At 36.2% G+C, this 19,130-nt stretch overlaps 1 protein-coding gene across 1 annotated transcript in view; it reads left to right on the forward strand.

Moving 5' to 3' along the window:
• Nucleotides 1-19,130, forward strand: part of PCLO (piccolo presynaptic cytomatrix protein) — a 371,358-nt gene that overhangs the window by 309,837 nt on the left and 42,391 nt on the right. The window contains exons 20-23 of the mRNA XM_026071312.1: nucleotides 483-663; nucleotides 1,905-2,099; nucleotides 13,879-14,020; nucleotides 17,640-17,707. Coding sequence (XP_025927097.1) covers nucleotides 483-663; nucleotides 1,905-2,099; nucleotides 13,879-14,020; nucleotides 17,640-17,707 — 586 coding nt within the window. The remainder of the gene's footprint in view (nucleotides 1-482; nucleotides 664-1,904; nucleotides 2,100-13,878; nucleotides 14,021-17,639; nucleotides 17,708-19,130) is intronic.

Here is a 19,130-nt window from a genome sequence, read left to right on the forward strand (position 1 = left end):
AAGATCTTATTACTAACAAATTTAAAATTATTTGACCTTTTCTAACATTGACATAAAGGAGAAAATAACAATACACCATTCTTCTGATAAGATGTGTCTATACAAACAAATGCAGAATGACTACAGCTCTTGTCTGTCTTGCCCCCAAGCTAGTGCTTACAAGCTACCCTTTAAAATATCTAGCCATCTTGGTATGGAGCTGTGTCTATAGCTAATAGACCCTACTGAGATCCTGTTGAGAAGGCATATTATTTAGACACAGCAACATGCTAATGAATGTGGTTTTTGGAGCACAACCAGTTTATATCAGGCTAGGTCAGAGCACAGGCAGAGAATTTTGAGTCTGTCAGCACACATCCTGAGATCCTTAATCCCTTGCATTTGGTTGCAACTTCTGGTAACGTAACTGTAGACTCTTCTGCTATACACCATCATTAATAGATCAGATTCAGGCCACATATTGTACTTTGAATCATTTATAGGTGTTGATTGAGTTATCCAGCATCTCTCAGCTTGACAACACTCCTCGGTGGTACCCTCTGAAAGAGCAGAGTGAAAACATTGATCATGGGAAAACTCACTCTGGACAGAGTAGCCAGCAATCTCCAAAACCATCAGTCATCAAGAGCAGAAGTCATGGAATCTTCCCGGATCCCTCCAAGGGTAGGAATGACTCAGTGCATTAGATATGAAAAGTTTTCCTAGATGATGGGAAAACCTTTGCTATTCCTAAATTTTAATAGAAAATTAAAGTTACTGTTATGAAGTTTGTATGCACTTTCATTAAAAGCTTATTTCTCTGTCATGAATTCAGTGGAGGCTTGTGCCAAGACTTAATTTGGCCTGATCTGTACCAGCCAGCTTACTGAGCATTTGTGTCTTTTAAAATAGCAACTTATAAGCTCTATATGCTTTGCACATCTACTATAGATTCTGTGCCCTTCTCATTTTTCTGCTAGCCTTGACAAAATTCAATATGTATTTGGCTTTCTTTTTCATATTCCTTTAAATGTTCTATGGATATTTTATCTTCTGGAAATGTCACATTAATATTTTACATAATAACAATTATGCTGTAATAACACATATGCATTTCCAGTCAATGGTAGTGGGCTGCAGCATATCTCAATTGTATTGAAAAATCAGTGGGGCTGGTAGAGTGGAATTATACCGGTGTTTGCAGAAAGAGAATTGATCTCAATGTCTCTTGCTCCAACAACTTTATCTCTACATTTATTTTTTTTAAACTGAGTACATAGTGACCAATAGCTCAGCTAAGACACAATGTATGTAATATCCAAGTAATAGCCATCCCAAATAGAATCCAGATGAGAGCATCAGAGCGATAAGATTCTGGTCCATCTCTTCTCTATTTCTCTGTGTAATGTTTTTACTAACAACTTTTTAATCATGATGTATTTGTAAGACCAATACCTAAACCAGAGGTTATTGGTTAGTACAAAAGCTATTATTGTAAGTAGACTATGGTTTTGACCAGGGCATTCAGCAGTATCGAGGATAAAACTGCTTATCTCACCTAAATATTCAAAACCAGCTTAAGTGATACTGTTTTCTTCTACTTATCTAGTATGGAGAGGATAAACAGGAAATGATTTAGGCTGTAGGCTACACCATTATTCCACCAGTACAAAACAATGAAGGAGGCATAATTCACAGTTTATAAAAAACAAATAGTAAATGAATTATTCCTTGGGCTAGAGAAGAGGGAGGAAGTAGCAAACAGTGCTTTGCAGGAGTTTCCTAATCATAACATATCCTGACACTCTGAATGGAGTTGTGCAGCTTAATCACTATTTCTTGTTTTGGAATGCAGCTAGAGAAAGAAAATGAGTTTGTTTGTTTTTAATAAATGCAACAGTTGTGCTTTTCCATTTCCCTGGTAGACATGCAGGTGCCCACCATAGAGAAATCTCACAGCAGTCCGGGGAGCTCCAAGTCTTCCTCTGAAGGACATCTACGCTCTCATGGGCCATCCCGCAGCCAAAGCAAAACCAGTGTTACTCAAACCCACCTTGAAGACGCTGGGGCAGCCATCGCCGCTGCTGAAGCAGCTGTCCAACAGCTTCGCCTTCAACCAAGTAAAAGACGCAAATAAATTCCTCAGCATGGCAGCTTAATGTTCATCTGTTGCCTTTTTCCCTGCTGTCCTTCCCTTTCTGGCTATTTTTTTTTCTTCTGTTATTGGCACACTGTGCTCACTCTGTTCAATGTCTTTCTTTGTGTGCCTGTGTGTGAATACATATAATTACAGTATACTCTTGTATTTAGAAGTATTTTTTTTATTTATTTATTTTTAATTTATATAGACTGCAGTGAAACTGGCTGTTTCTCCATCACTCTTGTCACTCATGGTCCATGATGTTCCATAGCTGTGCATGACTCAGAAAATTCCATTGTGTCGTGGTGTTTTGATGTCGCTAAATAACTATCGATGAAACAAGCAAAACTTGCAGAGATGCGGCTGCCAGCTTTGCAAGTCGCACACAGCAAGTACTGAGAGCACATTAGAAACAAGATGTTAATATAAGCAGTAATCATGAAGGACAGCGCCATATAAACAAAGGACGATTTAAAGTTTAAAAAGGTTATTTAACTGCATGGCTGAGATTTCTATTTTTGAAACATGTCTGCTTGTAAATATCTAACATTTTTTGGAAAGACAATGTAAAGCAACCTTTCTTCTCCTTAATCTCTCAGATAAAATCTTATTAGTGAGTACACCAGCAACACACAAAGCAGTTAAACAAGTTTTACACCAGTAGGTTTCGACATTGTTAACAACTTGTTCTCCTTTAGCTTTGATTTGCTAAGTCAGTTGTCATAGTCAGTTCAATTTTCCTAGCAACTTCTATGCCACGGATTGATTAAGGGTTGGGATAAGTTTCATCTGACATCTTTAAATAAATTAATATGTTACAATTTTTCCATTCAAAAGCATGGCACTCCAGAGTATAATTCAGACCTGCATCTTATTGTCAGTTGAGGATTTAATTGCTGGCAAATTAAAGCTTTCCAAGTGTGGATTCATTGTTTTTGTCTTCAGGGTCTGTTGATGCCATAAACTTACCATGGTATAGTGCAAAAAAATAGGGGTGGAAGTTACTTCCCGTGTGATCACCATCATTAATAAAGAAACAGCCAGTTTTAATACTCTTTAATGCTGTGCATGTGGTGTCTCTTTGGTGTTTGAAAACACTACTTATTTAAATAGAGAGAAAAAAAACAACACTTCTGTTTGCATGAATAACATTTAAGCTGGTTCCATCTGAGGATACATACTCTGGGTTTCCATTTCACCCACACTGCCACAGCAGCACATAAAAGCGGTCAGTCTAATCATGCCAGGAAGCAGCACAGACACAGCATAGCAGGAGTCCTCCCTATTCAAAGAACTCAGTCTGACAATCTGCCTCCACCAGCCAATGACAACAAAGACCAAAGCCAACTAGCCCTCAGGAAAGTGATGTCTGATGGACCAGTCAAGCCTGAAGGAGGTGAGCAGAAAGACATGGTTAAGAAACCAACCACATCCCAAATCCTTCTTGCCATGTCTACTAATTCATTGCAATATTTAATTATTTATTTTCCCCACCATTAACTGCTGTAAATGTTAACATGAATCAAGAACTCTGCTTGATCTTTCCACATCAGCTCATAAGTCCATAACGAAAAGCTATGTTAAGCACCATTACCAAACAGCAAACTTATGCACTTCCATTCCACTGGAGGACTTGGACTTCTGTTGAAAAATGGTATAGCTTTGTTCATGTTGCCTAATAAAAAAAACATGCATCCAACTTGGTCTGCTTAAGCATGATTAAACACATCTTGTACTGTGATGAAAACCTAACTGCACATTTTTATTTCTGGAATTCTAATTAGGTCATTAACAATTTATTTTTCCTCTCCCAACGTTGTTGTTATGTCAAAAGCCATCAGCCCAGATAATTTTTCAAACCACCAGTGGAAAGGAAAGGAGTTTTGATCCATGTATACCTCAATCTCTTGATATTTTTTTTAAATCAGTATCTTAAAAAATTACTGTTCTACCTGTAGGTACCTGTACATCAAACCTGAATGCCAGATATCATCAATTTATCCCTGCATCACAAATAAAGAGCCAGAATCTCAATTGGTTCAAATCAGCACTGTTCTTTTGACTTCTGGAGCATTTTGTTAATTTTCAAAGAATTTGAGGAACTAGCCCAGTAAAGTTACAGACTGGACTGCCAGATTCTCTCATACGCTGTAATCCCTTGCCAAGCTCATGATTCTTTGCAAGGTTTTCCATCCACAGTATTGCACACCATGGGAAATGCAGTCTAGTTGAGGAGGCTGTAGGAGACAGGGGGCATTAGGCTTCGCAACTGTATATGCTTAATGGCAACGAGTCATTACAGAGAAATAATGTGATGTTGAAATGACTGATGAAAAAGGACCAATTTAACAAACAAGTTTACACATTCTATTTAGAAATAACAAGTTGCTTCTTATTTGAAAGCTTTAAGAAATTACTCTTCTGTGTGAGTATATATATATATATATATATATATATACATACACACACACACACACCCCTACACACATGCACGTTGGCACACACAAACACACACATTCACATATTGTTCTATTCTATAGCTCAATTCCAGACCCTCAGTTCAGGCAGCGGCCAGAGGACATGGCTGAACTTGTGTTCAGCAATCTTGACCGAAAGGCCCATCCTATTCCTGGGATGTATACCGTACAAATCTAAATTACTCATATGATCCTTCAGGGTGTTGTGTATGTAGAGATTTATCATAAAGACTTCTAGTCATACAATTTTTTTTTGCCGTGGATAAACAATACCAAAATCATTTGCTTGTGATACAAGGTTGAATAAGGAAATAGCTAGGCCACAACTTAGCTGCAAGTACTGTTGTCACTGAGCTGTTACACTAGCTTCTTTACTCTTAAAATTGTGGAAAGGATATCTATCAATATGCATTTGGCTCACAGCAATATTATGAGCATCTGTATAGAATCCTGGCATTAAGAGCCACATGGATGTCATTAATATGTTAGTGGGGTTGGAGTTAACATGAGGAGACCTGATATTTTTGTCTTTTTACTTCTGACATATATATGCAATGCATAATGACCTACACAAAGTTTTCAAGTTTGTTTTCAGATCTCTGACAAAGTTTGGATTCTTCTTGCTATACCCAAACTAGTTATGAAGTGGGCCAATAATTACTTTTTTTTTGAGATTTGCAGATCTCATATGCAATTCAGCAGGAGCAAATACAAGAGAAATTTAATTGAGGTTTTATTGAGTATTAAGTTAAACCAGGAGAGATTATGACCTTGGATAGAAAAAATACCAAAGATATTCAAACAAACTTTTGATTTATAAAGTTCTTCAAGGGAAGAGGAGATGAAGTCAAAAGAGGTTTTCCCTCTAATCCAAAAATTCTAAAATTTGAGACTATTGTGAACTTTGAGTATTAGTTTGCAAGTCCATTCCTGCAGGGATGCTGCATTGCTGCATCAAAGCCTGCTTAACGGGTTCCTCTTCCTGATGCCAATAAATGAATTGGTTTTATGGATTGGAGCAATGATCTTAACAAGCTATTAAAGTCTGATTTTGCAGTTGTTGTCACTAAATCTCAAATTCCTTTATTAAGGAAGCCTGTATAAATATTTTGCAACATAATTATTAATTGCCACAGCTATTTCCCTGTGAATTTATCAGGGAACATTTTATTTTTTTGTTTGTTTGTTTGTTTACCACAACCGCACAAGATGATAGTAAACTAGTAATTCCAGGAGAATTTTGTGAAAAAATTGAATTATTGCCTATTACACATGTAAAATTAAGCACATTCCTTTCAGCATAAAAGTATAAATTAGCCTTTATCCATCAGATGAGTCAGCTTATTCGGATAGTATAAATCAGTGTTTCCTTTTAGTCAATATTTTATCCCAGAGAAGGATCTTCCCCACCATTTCTTGATAGGTTGCTTATATTTTAACTACAGTAAATGATTTTGGAATTCTTCTGCTATTAAAAGTTACAGATATTCTGATGATATTTACCAGTTCTCTGGATATATACATATAAAAGAAGTGTGCAATATAGTTATTTACTGAATTGGCCTTTTCAAAAACAGTGCATAGTGTCAAAAGAATAGGCCGCATGCTTCATGCTGATAACTTCCAATAAAGCAAATAAGAAAGCCAAGAAAAGGCAACATTTCCCTTCAGTGTCAGAGCATAAAGTAGAAAGGTGCACAAACTCTGCCCCACTAGAATGGGGATCATTAGTTCCAATGAAATTAGGGGCTCAGAACACACACACAATATTCACCATATATTCAGCCTGTATCTACATAACTGGCTATTTTTTAATGTACACAATTTTATAGGGAGTTCTGGTCTCTTCACAGGTATTCTACATACTTTCCTTGTGGTTAAAATTCAACAGGGTTGTCCTTACTTGTGGAGGAAAAGGTGCCAATTTTGCCCCAAAAGGCACAATGTGTAATACATTAAAATAGTGACTGGTCAGCAATAAAATCCTTCTATGACCACAGGAGAGAATTTCTAGAAGACTGCTTTGTTTCTTCCTAGGATCCTTGCATCACAATAAATTAACATTTAAATAGCTGGGTAGATGACTTTAAGCCTGAACCTCATGGTAGTCATATGCATTCTTCTATCCTTTCAAACAGACACTCATAAGAAAGAAGTCATGACTCAATACGCTATTGCTGGAACATCCATATGATGATGGATACCAAAGGAGACATGAGCTTTTAGCTGCCTTGTGTATATGCCTCCTCTTTTATTTAGCACACAAAGGTACTGGCAGGACAAAAGCACTGTTATACACCTGACCTGAATTAGTCAGCAAATGTTCAAGATTTAGTGAAAATACTGTTTCAGGTGAAAGACCAACCATAACTGCTGATACCAGAAAGATATGGTGGGTGGTGGGGGCAGGGAAACATTTAGGGTACTACAAACAATATATTACTACAACAATTTCTATCCATTTTCCCTGTATTTTACCCAGTAGATATGTTCTCATAATATGACAAGGTTTTTGCAGCCCAAAACCTCTGGCAATTTAAAAATCACACATTGTCCGAAAACCTTCAATACTAACTAGTGCCTGTACCTAGAATCTACTGAACTCTCCCATCTCCTATACAGCATTTCATCTTTTACATTACAAGTTTTCCCTTGTGACCCAAAAGCTTTTCTGTGATATCCCAAGAAGATACTACTTTCCAAATAGTTGTGTGTGTTTTAAATTGATTTTACTGGTCAGAGAGAAGCCTACTGTCAAAACTAAGACTGGAAGCTTCCTGCAAAAACAGGTAGACTGTGCATCAACATTTCCATAATTGAACCCAGAAGAGCCTGTGAAATCACACCTCTTCAAGACCTCTGGTTTAAAACACCATACCTTGAAAGGGAGCCCACCTGCTTTTATTTCCCTGACCCACCAATGTTGACAAGAGTCCACTTAACTGTCAGCATAGCAATAGGCTAAAGCTATGAAAAGAAGTCATGTGATATACGTACCAACAAGGTATTGCTAGCACTGAACTCCATGATACAGGCTTGAGGCAGCACTACATAATTTCTAGCCATTTAGTTGTAAGAATAAGTCTACAGATATTTTCTTCATTACTAACTTCTATTTACTAGCCTCAGCAACACTGTAGAGGGGAAGGAAATTAATTTCTAGGTTCTACGAATCTTTTGGATTAGATTTGATTGTGCAGGAATTTTAAATGGCTGCTTATTTGGGCTCTCTTTAGGTATATATACATTTTCACCCTTTTAACAGGCAATGCCATGCTCTAATTTCTTACAATAATTTAGGGCGTTTCTTTCACTCTGTAAATTATTTACTGCCCAATAAAGCTGTTTTATGTCTAGTTTCACTAGGCTCTTATTTTCCAAATAAATTAAATATGCTTTCATATTGCTAGAAATAACCAATTTTCAAGAATGGTTATCAAAACAAGAACAGTTTGTCCCCACTCTCTGCAGACAGCAATAATCTCAGGCTGCCTTTTGAGTCTGTTGTTTCAGCCTAAAAGCCAGCACATTTTGCTTCTGCTATTTCTGTTATTTACTCTTCAACCATTTTAAGCTGACATGTAATTCCAGGAAATTGCTCAGATTCTTCACTTGATAAATCCTATTTAAAAAGTCGATTAGATGGTAGCCTAAGTCTGTGAAGCACAAGGAAGAAAATTATATCATCAGAATTGCTTTGCTGGGTGAAGGAATACAATCACCACAATTTTAGACGTGCGCTATTCTGCCACCATTACTCTCTTTATAAGATAAATTGCTCTGTGAAGAGTTGTGTTGAAATTTCACAAAATATCACTATATGGTCAAAACAGTATCTAATATACAAACACAGCTGAAACGGGACCATTCAATAGGAGAAAGAGTGAGGAAAGGAAACTATTAGAACTGACTTTCAGCATATCTCTTTGATCACTGATTTTTATGCATCTCCATTCTGTTCACAGAGATGCAAATAGCAGTCCCAGCTAGCAAGTTTTACTCCGCAGAGCTCTACAGAGCAAGCCATAGCAGCACTGGCTTTTAGTGCTAGCAAACCCTTCATAAAAATAGGTGAATAGGCATTTGGGGCCAGTGGACATGCACCTGCTAGAAGACATTCTGCATGAGGACGCACTGCCCAGTCCATGGGTCAGCAGATAACCCAGAGCGGACCAGAGACGACACTTGTTTCCATGGTTGTCTTCTTACATGGTTGACATTGAGGAGATTCAGCAAGATGATATCAGCCCATTTTGTTCCCTGAGGTTTGTCACAAGGCTGCCAGCATTAGCAATTTTTCAAGCAATTTGGGGCAAAGTCTCCAAGGTTAATCCTGAACACGTACCCAAGTATTTTCCCCCTATTCTTGTTTGTATTATATATAGGACTGTCTTTCTCAATGTGCTTAGACACTTACATTTCTGGTCCTAGACAGACACCCTAGAAGGAGAACATCCATTTGAAAGGAAGAGAATGCATCATCTACAATCTAATCCCCAGGAGAAAGTTTTGTGTGAATCTGACCTTCTTTTATCCACATGACCCACAGCACTGCACAGTCCAATTTTTAATTTTAAGTCCTTCTTAAAAAAAAAGTCCATTCATTGTAGAAAAATGGCTGGAGCAGCTGTCAGCACAGGATTGTTTCCACTTTGCTACTGACTGATTTGACATTTCAAAGCTATAGGTTTTCTGTGAATTATCTCCTTTATGTTAGGTTAAAGAAAGAAAATCTATTCTCTGTTGTAAGAACAGACTCTTCTGAAAGATTAAGTGAAATCATCAGGCTTCTGTTCTTTCCTTTCTTATTGATTTCAATAGGACATTTTTGTTATGCTGAGGCACGGCTTACATGTTTTCCTTGGTTCTAAAATTTGATTTTCTCACTGGCTCCATAAGCAAAAGTAAAATACTCTCACCATATCTATACATATATAAAAGGGGATAAAAGGTGAGGTTCAATTTTCTTGGTTCAGCAATTCTTTTCCAAGAAGGCATAAGAGAATAGGAGGATGAAGATCATTCTGTCAGAGGATTTTTTTTTCCCCCCATAAACAGTATTGAATACAAAAGACATCTGTCTAACCATTATCATTTTTTCATTGGAAAATGCTGACCCTATGCCAGAGATAATGCTATGATCCACTTTCTTAAAAGTTACAAGTAGGCAATCAAGAAAACTTCCAGCTTGTTTATGTATTATTCACTAAAATGGTTGAACTGAAACTTCTGTTTATGCCAACCTATACCAAAGACAGTAAAACAGTATCACTCAGTGGTAGCATTAATATCACATTGCTAGCTACTAAATATGACATCTCTACCTGCCAACACATCTTCAGATTAGATAAAGAACTTGGTAGTAGGCTAAAATAGGACCAGCAGACGAAAATGAAAACAAGGCTATAACAATAGCAGAAATTCTGTACACTAGTTCAGAGGAAGCAACCCACATTAGAGCTTTTAATTGTCATTTCCTATTTCTATTCTTTACAGCCAGATGGCTGGACAGCCTAGACACATTTGAAGTTACAGTCTTTAGAAAGTGCCAAGCAACTGATAAACTTCAGAAAGAGCTCATGTACAAGAGACTGGAAAAAAGGCCTCCTCTTTCCCAGTAAGAGTCCAAATGATGTTGGGTAATGATCTGGTTAAATTTTTCCTCTTCAGGCTGATGCCTGAAGAGTATTTTTCTTCTCAAAAATAGAATGATTTCAGCATGATATGCAATTTTCAGCAAGACCTTGAAGATGAGAAGTTAAAGCTTTCCCCCCCAAGGGCCAGGAAGCATTTTGAAAAACCAAAGGAGCAACGAAACTTAGCTCTTCCTTACACTGGCTGCCTAATATTCAAATGATGCCAGTTGCCTTTCCCACAACTCTTCTTGAGATAACATTGTACATTTAGGCAAAGCAAGGCTACATCTTGTACTGTCAAGCAGCTCTGTGACATCAGAAGAGAATATCTTATCTGCGGACCACAAAAAAAAAAAAAAAACCCTGTCAAACAAGTCACTGTCAATCTATTCAACTCTCTAGAGAGGAATATACCTCTCAGCTGAACTTTGATGGCAAACCTGAGAACTTGGGCATTTCCTAGCATAGGCAGCTGTAAGCAGGAGCCCTGTAACTCAGAAGTGAACTTTTCCTCCTGAGGCCTGCCCTAATCTCACTTTAGCTTCTTGTCTTTTTTACAGATAGGAGCCCAGTGGCCAGCAGGGCAACAGTTGTTCTGACACTTAGAAGACTTCATAGGCCTTACTTTGGCTGGTGGGACTAGAGGAGTAGCAGATTGAGTTTACTCAGCCTTTCTGGTTAAAGTTCATAAGAAAGTTTTTGTATTTGGTCAAAGAGAAAGGGCAAGACTACAAATAAATCTATAAATGACTCTCTTGCACGTGAGAGCAGGGATCAGGTTCTAACTTCTAACTCTATCGAGTACAAATCTAACTAACCCTGGTTATTCTGTCTCACATGAAATATTGTCTGACTACAGGCATCATCATGTTTTCAGAACTTGGAAGTTTGCCGTATAACCAGCAGCACAAACTTAGAGGTCTAGATTTACCTGTAAAAACATAGATGTGTAGAAAGTGTGGGTGTCTCATGAGTTAGGAAGGAGTTTCTCTGTATCCAGATTTTGAATTTGTCACAAAAACAGCTGTAAATCTATTTGTGGATTTTATAACCTGTCTCAAAACTGACAGATGTAGTTGATTACTTTTACAGAGTAGACAGAAAAAAACAACCAAAAACCACTGAACTTTAGGATTTTCAAAATCTAGTTGTGAATTTAAACTTGGTCCAATTATACCCATTCACCAAGAGATCTGATGCGAAAGGAATGAATATAGAAAAAGTCTTAATTTAAGACTAAACAGTACACAATCTAAAAATACAGTATACTGAATGTATGATCAAAAAATAGCTATTTCAAAAGAAAATTATATTTTGATTATAAATAGATGTAAAACAACTTCTAAGCCATTTATAAAGACTGAATGCAAACTTATTTGGCACATTAAACTAAATTCTAAGTTCTTACTACTTTTAGATATCCACCAGTTTAATGATCTAAGAAATAACTTCAGCCACTACCTTTTACAGCCAAGTCTTTAAATATAAGAGATATGAATCATCCTTTTTGCCAAATACGTTATGGTGGAGATGTATGCTATACTAAGCAAGTTTGTGCATAAGGGAAGGAGTAGAAACACTTCTTTGCACTAACACTGTATTTTCTTTGCTTCCATATGTTTTACCGATGTGTGACCATCCCAGTCGTCCTCACCTATGAGGCAGTTGTCATGGCATGCCCCCCCCCCCCCCCAAAAAAAAATCCACTGGAAGTCACATAGCTCATTCAAACACTATGGTAATTGAGGTTATGGATGAGTTTGGCACAGGCATGATAATGTCCACATACAAGCTGGGAAGCCGATATAACTCACTATAATGGAGAGCTTGACCTCTGTTCTCTGAAATCTCTCCCTTGCCCAACATTCCCTAAAAGTGGTTTTCCGACATGTCACCCTACTCATAGGGATCGACAAGAATACCACAAACTGAAAATGATGAGTAACCTATGATAGAGCGATAGAGGTGACCTGTGTCTGAGCAGGGCATAGTACAGTGCTCTGTCTGTGCTGGCAAAACATGATGTCTCTTGCTCTACAAATGTGATACTGAAAGTACCTGTTAATTAATCTATGATTTTGCAGTTTATTTGTGTTAACGTCTGTGAAGGTAGCCCATGATCAATGTACAAAGTCATGAAATAGACCTAAGAAACATTTTTGTCTTAAAATAATTTAGGTGGACAGATTCCTTCTGTGGCTGTAGGCATTACAGATGTGGGTAATAGAGTTTAAAAAAAAAAAAAGAGAGTTATGTGACAGCTCAGTTTAGCAGTGAAGAATCACTTTGCAGAATAGGAGTTCTATCTTAACTAACAGGTCAGCCCAAGGATTGATGATATACAGATTGCTTTGTTCCCCTCTTCCAGTGTCAATTATTAATCTGGTTTTGCATTACATTTGAGGAGTCACACTCAGCCTCCTGGTCCCACATTAGGCAGTCTGCAGCAGCCTTCACCAAAAATAATATTCTTTCAGTCACACATAAATAATATAAATACCAACTTTAGGCAAGATACTTTTGGGGCTCTGGCTCTTATTTGAAGTTATTTCCATTTAGATATATGATTCATTTTTTGTTTAATAAAGAATCTCTTAACTGCCTTCTTTAGAGTTCGAAGGTTCACCAAAATAACAGAAAACTTCACTAAGTCACAGAATATCTTTGCAAACAAATATTTTTGATCTTCAGTATATATGTTCAGTCAATTGAAACAGGTGAAACATAACAATAGCAGACGTAGCAGATGACATTTACAAAAAAAAAAAACCCACAAATTCTCTATTAATGTTTCTCAGACAACTGTGTTATTCAATATGAGAAGAGCTGCTCTATTGGTCTTGTATTAATTATGTGTAATGTCACTGCATCCTTTCTGTGTATATTTCTCAACTTGCTAAAGGCTGAATATTGGAAAATTTGTTCATGTAGCACAACAAAATCCAAACACTAAATAAAGCATCTGAAGTAAAAATAACATATGCTGGTGTACATTTTCTACACCAAATATTCTTAAGCATTTATGCATGAATAAAATTCATGCATTAAAATTCTAGGCATACAGTAAGATAAACCCAGATGGGTGGGAGCGGTTGAGAAATATAATGTAGCAGCAGCGTTATGTCTGAAGAAGGGTGGATGTCTTCATAAAATTTCTGTGACTATAGATGGCATACATGTAACATTTCCTTTCAGCTTCCTCTCCTTCTCAAAGGTCAAACACAGTGCATGTTTCATGAAGAATATTAGGAAAGGCCACTGGGATTCTCTCTCTCTCTTTTTTTTTTTTTTTTTTTTTTTTAATATACACAGGATTACCCTACGAAATGTTTCAGATGAATAGCTGATTTTCTGTAGCTTTAATCAGAAAAGCAACATTAATCAATCTAACCCCCTTCCCAGCACTTGATTTGAACTATTAATATGATTAGAGAAAAATATGGTGATACACTGTTTTGTTTAGAACACCTTGTTCTGTGTGAAAATAAACATCTTACAAAAGATGATACCACAATACCGGAGCATAAAGTAAGAAGTGAAAACGTTTGCAGTTTGTAATTTTGATGAATTACATTTTTTTCTTAAGATGGATGGCATTCATGTCTTACAAGCTTTTTTGGTAACCCACTGTTCCTGCCCTGTACAGCAAGGTCTACTAATCACCGACCTGCAGAAAGCTCTGTCTCCACTGGCTCGTCAGCCAGTAGTTTTGGCAGTGGATACAGCATGGACAGTGAAGGCAGCAGCAGTACCACAGGAGAGAATAATCTATTTCCCATCCCGAGAATGTAAGGCTTTTCCTTTAATATACTGTATCCTCTGTGCACTGACAATGCTTTGCATAGCGCTTTCACCTGCCAGCCATTCTCTCATGTAGTTTCCTCTGCAGACTTGAGTTATGTGGTAGCACAGCATCAAACGGGGGAGAAATTCTCAGAACTTGTACTTGCATTGTGCTTTTTGACCACTGAAATGTTAATAACCAACAAAACCCATTCTTCAGCCTCATGAATTTATTGCTGTCACACAGCAGAGAAGCTGCTTGCAACTTTGGTGCGAGTGTGTAGAGGTGGGCTTTGGTCATATTTTAAAAGTAAAATTTTCCCAGGCTTGAAAACATTCAGCTTGAATTTTCAGACTGATCTCCTTATAGAAATAAATGTTAATAGCACAACTTAAATTCAGAGATTGGATCTGACCCAACTTTCTCCAAGTTTCGAATAGCTTGAGTAGAATTTCTCAGAAAGACTTTTTTTGCAGTTTTAGTTAAAGATTTGGTTTTGGAGTCCCTGCAGGAATTACCAAATTATTATCAGTGTAATGATTCTATTAAATGATTTAACTTTCAACCATTTTCCTGGGTTAGCTACTCCACAGAGAAAAGTGTTACCAGGATTTTTTCCCCTTCATTTTGTCAGCATGCGCCTTCCTTTTGCAGTTCCCTTCATAGGAAAAAGTAATTCTGCTCAATCAATTCACTGTTTCTAGCCTGAAATTTTTATAGATTAACTATTCTCAAAACATATAGCTCCATGAAAAATATTGATCGGTGTTCCTTGCTCACTCAGTACCTGCAATAGTTGTTCCATGTTTTCCTCCAAGGCACTTTTTTTTGCTTTTCCTCTGCAGTCCTGAATTATTAGTCGCAAGGGCTTAATATAGTCTTCTAACAAAGCTTGACTGATTCAAAACAGAAAACATTCAATTTCTTCCCTAGAACTGTGACATTCCTAAGTATTCATCGTTTTCTGAAATACAGTCCAACGGCATTTGACTGCAACTTATTAGGGGCTAAAAAGAAAGACAGCTACCAATCTAATTTTTCCATTTTCTCTTTGATATGTAGAAGGACTAAGCGAGCTCAGGCTGCAGTGTGCTAGTTGATTAATCTTTACTGAACTTTTCACTCATCTTGTTCTAGATTAAAATGAGTTGTACTTCACAGTGGTAGAGAGAGGATTTTTAACAGGACTTGACAATCTCAAAAGAAAATTATTCTGCAGTCATCCCTAATGACAAAAAGCACAGATGCAGAAAGGTTTTGGGTACACAAACCTAAGACGCAGCTCTCAGTAAAACTTCATTTCACTTACTCTAAATTTGAGTCCAAATAATACCACCTGCAGTGCACTGTCTAGCAACATGGCAGTGTCTACAATTACTTTGTATTTGCTTGACAGATTCACTATTAAGCCCCAAATCAACAGCACTTCCACTGAAAAGCAGAAAAACCTCTCCATGGCTTTCAGCTTTCCTCTTATAGTAATTGGTTCCCAGGAGTTTTACTTAATTAAATAAAATAGATCCAACCCTTTTATTTCCTGTTATATGAGCTAAGCTACCTTTTCTATTATTACATTCTTAAAGTAAATTGGTGACTTACAGATATTGGACAGGCCCTCCAAAAGGCACTCAGGACATTTACATAGATAACAAATGGCTTTTTTTTTTTTTCTTATCCTGAAGGACTATATATGGCAGTGTAATGAAAATGAATGACAAAATTACTGTTCATCATCAGAGACCTTAGGGATCATCTCAGGGGATGGGTTTTGAATGAGTTGGCCCTTTTCATTTCAAGCTGAGGATAAAAAAAATATTTATATATCTGAATTTATACATGACAAATTTTAATCCGTATTTATGTTCACATTAGCTTGATAATGACTGCAGGGACTCTGACCTCGTACACTAATTCAGTATACCGATGGGACCACAGATCACAATTGGGATGTGAAATGTTAAATGAGCTAAATAATTTTAAGTATCTTGGCATATAAAACCTTTTTGGGCGATAAGCTCTTTGTTCAGATTAGATAAAGTTTTTTTGACTTACATGTAGACAAAGTATTAGAGAGTCCAAATTTTAAACTCTTTAGTTCAAATGCTTTTGATCATATGAACATCTAGCAAGAAATAAAATAAAAGAATTAAATAGCGACACCATGGGAATTGTTTGATGAGGTAACTAATTAAAATAGTTACTGATATCAAATATTGTTACAACTATCACAGGAAATTAATCATTATACACAGTTGAATAATACATTTTATAAAGTCTTTCTATTTGGGAAATTGTTTGTAAAAATCTCTTATACAATTGCCAGAGTTTGTAATACCCCCTTAAAATTACTTATATTATCATCTAGGATAAGGACCAGATCCTCTATGCCTTTGTACTGTGTAACCATGTGTTCCAGTACAATGTCTGTGTACTGCTGTTAACTTAAAATTCAATTACCTCCTTTATACTGGTGAAAAGTAACTGAATAACAAGTAAGGAATCAAACCCTAGGGACTCATAATTCTTGTATCATGTTTGTAATACTTTACAAAATGTATTAAATCAGAAAAGAAGAAAAGAATATTTTTCTGTCAGTTAAGATTGAATTTAAGAACTGACATTTTATACTCATTATTTTTTAGTCTATTGAGAACTCAGACAGATTTTTATTGCTGCCATGAAACATCAGTCTGGCTCATTGGTTGATGTGGAAAAGCACTGATCCTTCAATCCCAAAGAAATCATACACACCTGAAGATAACAGCCTTATATCCTCTACCAGAGCATTTCAGAGAGTCTTAAAGTAGAAAGGCAAATAGAAGCACAAACTTCTCATAGCAGGAAACATGCTTTTGAGGATGGTTATAATCATGCCTTAGAGCTTGCAACAAGTATATTTAAAGTTGTTTTTTATTTTACCTAACTTTCACCACCTAAAAATAGACATTAGATAGTCACTCAGGTTCTCTCTATATGCAGGAGAAAGACAGGTACCTCCAGAGCATGATTTATTCCACTCCTCTTATCTTAAGATTAATGCAAGTCTCAGAACTGAATCATTCCTTACGCAAAACTTAAACTGCAATATTAAAGCAATTACTAAAAGAAGTTAATAACCACAAACACACCTTACCTCAAAAGTGATGGTATATTGTAGACCAATAGCCACTCAGTTACTCCGTATTATATATTCCACCATTCCCCAGACCATAACAGGTCAAAGTGAGGAGAGGCTATGCAGCCTGATCACAGAAGCCTGGGCTGATGGGAGGCAGGTGGCAGCCAGCAACTGGTGGCCCCTGCTCTGGTCTTTAAGAATGCAGAGGCTTAGCAAAGTGTGATTGCAGTTGCCTCCAAAAGAGAAAAAGTATTATTTTTAAGTGATCTGTCTAAATAGCAATAGGAAAAAAACAAGTCATTTTTACTGTTTTCTTATTTGTATTTATATATGTATATATATACACACACACAAACATGCACATGTTTTTTAGAAATATCTGGGATATTAGGATATGAGTCTATCTTTTTGTACTGAACCAAGCTTCATTGGCTTGGATATATTATTTTCTTAGATCTCATCTCCATATGGCCTTATTCACAACTACCACCATATTTTTTAACAGTGGGAAGATGAGCCAGAATGGACAAGAACCAGTAAAGCAGTCGGGAGTGGGATTAACCGATGCAGAAGGTAAAAAGAAATACAAACAACACTACGGTGATATACCATTTTGTTTATAGAATTGGTATAACTATTTCTGCTACTTGTTATGCTATGAAAGATTAGCCTATGCTCTCTTTGTATAATAGATTAAGGTCCTGACTTTCATTTATTCTAAGGGCCCGTTACACATAGCACTGTTGTAATGAGTCTTCAGTTTAAATGAGAATCATGTCTTATCTGTTTATTTAAAGTAATTAAACAGTCAGATTGCAATGAATAATATCTGTCTTTCAATGTTCATTGCTTTTGGTAGTATTGGAATAAAAAGCTATGAAGTACGGATCTGACTCACCCATTAAATCAGTAGCTCTCCCCTGGCTCTCAGGCCATATTTTTACAGCATTTCAGAATATTTGCTTCATAAAACAAATATTAATTTTGGTGTCTATATGAAACAGTCAGTTTAAATAAAAATGTTAGTTGAACATCAGGTTTGACCACTGCACTTGCACTGTAGTGAAACTTTATACGATTAGGAAATCCTGAGTGAATTATTTTGTCATGAATGTGGTGCTGCCAAAGAAGGAGCCATCGTATTTTTGGAGCTGGAAAGAGCCTGGCAGGATGGCTGTCAAAGTTTCATGAGTAATGTGATCATCTCTTTCATATGTAATAATGGACAACTGCATGAAAAATAAGAGACGGATATGTTAGGAAAATTCCATTTCCCTTAGTATATAAAGTATTTTCTTCTAAGTATGTTTTATTTTGACCTCAAATATAAAACTTAATTACCATAAACTTCTTTTTATTATTTAAGTAATACTTTAATCATTTTAATGCATTTCAGTATGGTTTGGGGGTTTTAATTAATTCAAAAATTGAAATTCATATGTACAATTACAGTTAATTCCATTTGAAGTCCAGCATTAAAAGAATCAACCTTTATCAGGTTTCTGCAATCTGTATACATGGGGAAATAATTGCTGTTACTATATTTGAGGTAGAAGTGGTATAATGTTTTGTAGATTTGAAGAAATGAAATTAGAATTTGAAGGTAGAACAGTAAAACAGTCTTTTCCAAATCAAGACTCCTGAAGTGCGTACATGCATTATGATGTACTGAATCTTTTCAGTATGCAGTACTTCCCATGCAAAAATCCAAATTAATCTTCTTATCAAATTTCAATTTGTTCAATAACATTTATAAGTATTTGGAAAAAAAAACTATTTTTTGAAAGAGAAATGGTAAGATGAAAATGGGAAATCGGGAATTTTCCATTTTTTTATTTTGTCATGATGTGTTTTATACGGAAACATAATTGTAAACAAATAGGTTTTCATCATTTTGTTCATCATAAACTGCCCCTTAATTAATGTTTTGAATCATAAACTTCAGCATATACAAATACAAAATGTTTCAATTTCATGTTTGTATCAGTCAAAAAAA

Source organism: Apteryx rowi, unplaced genomic scaffold (assembly GCF_003343035.1).
Source record: "Apteryx rowi isolate R43461 unplaced genomic scaffold, aptRow1 scaffold_108, whole genome shotgun sequence".
Lineage (NCBI taxonomy): Eukaryota > Metazoa > Chordata > Aves > Apterygiformes > Apterygidae > Apteryx > Apteryx rowi.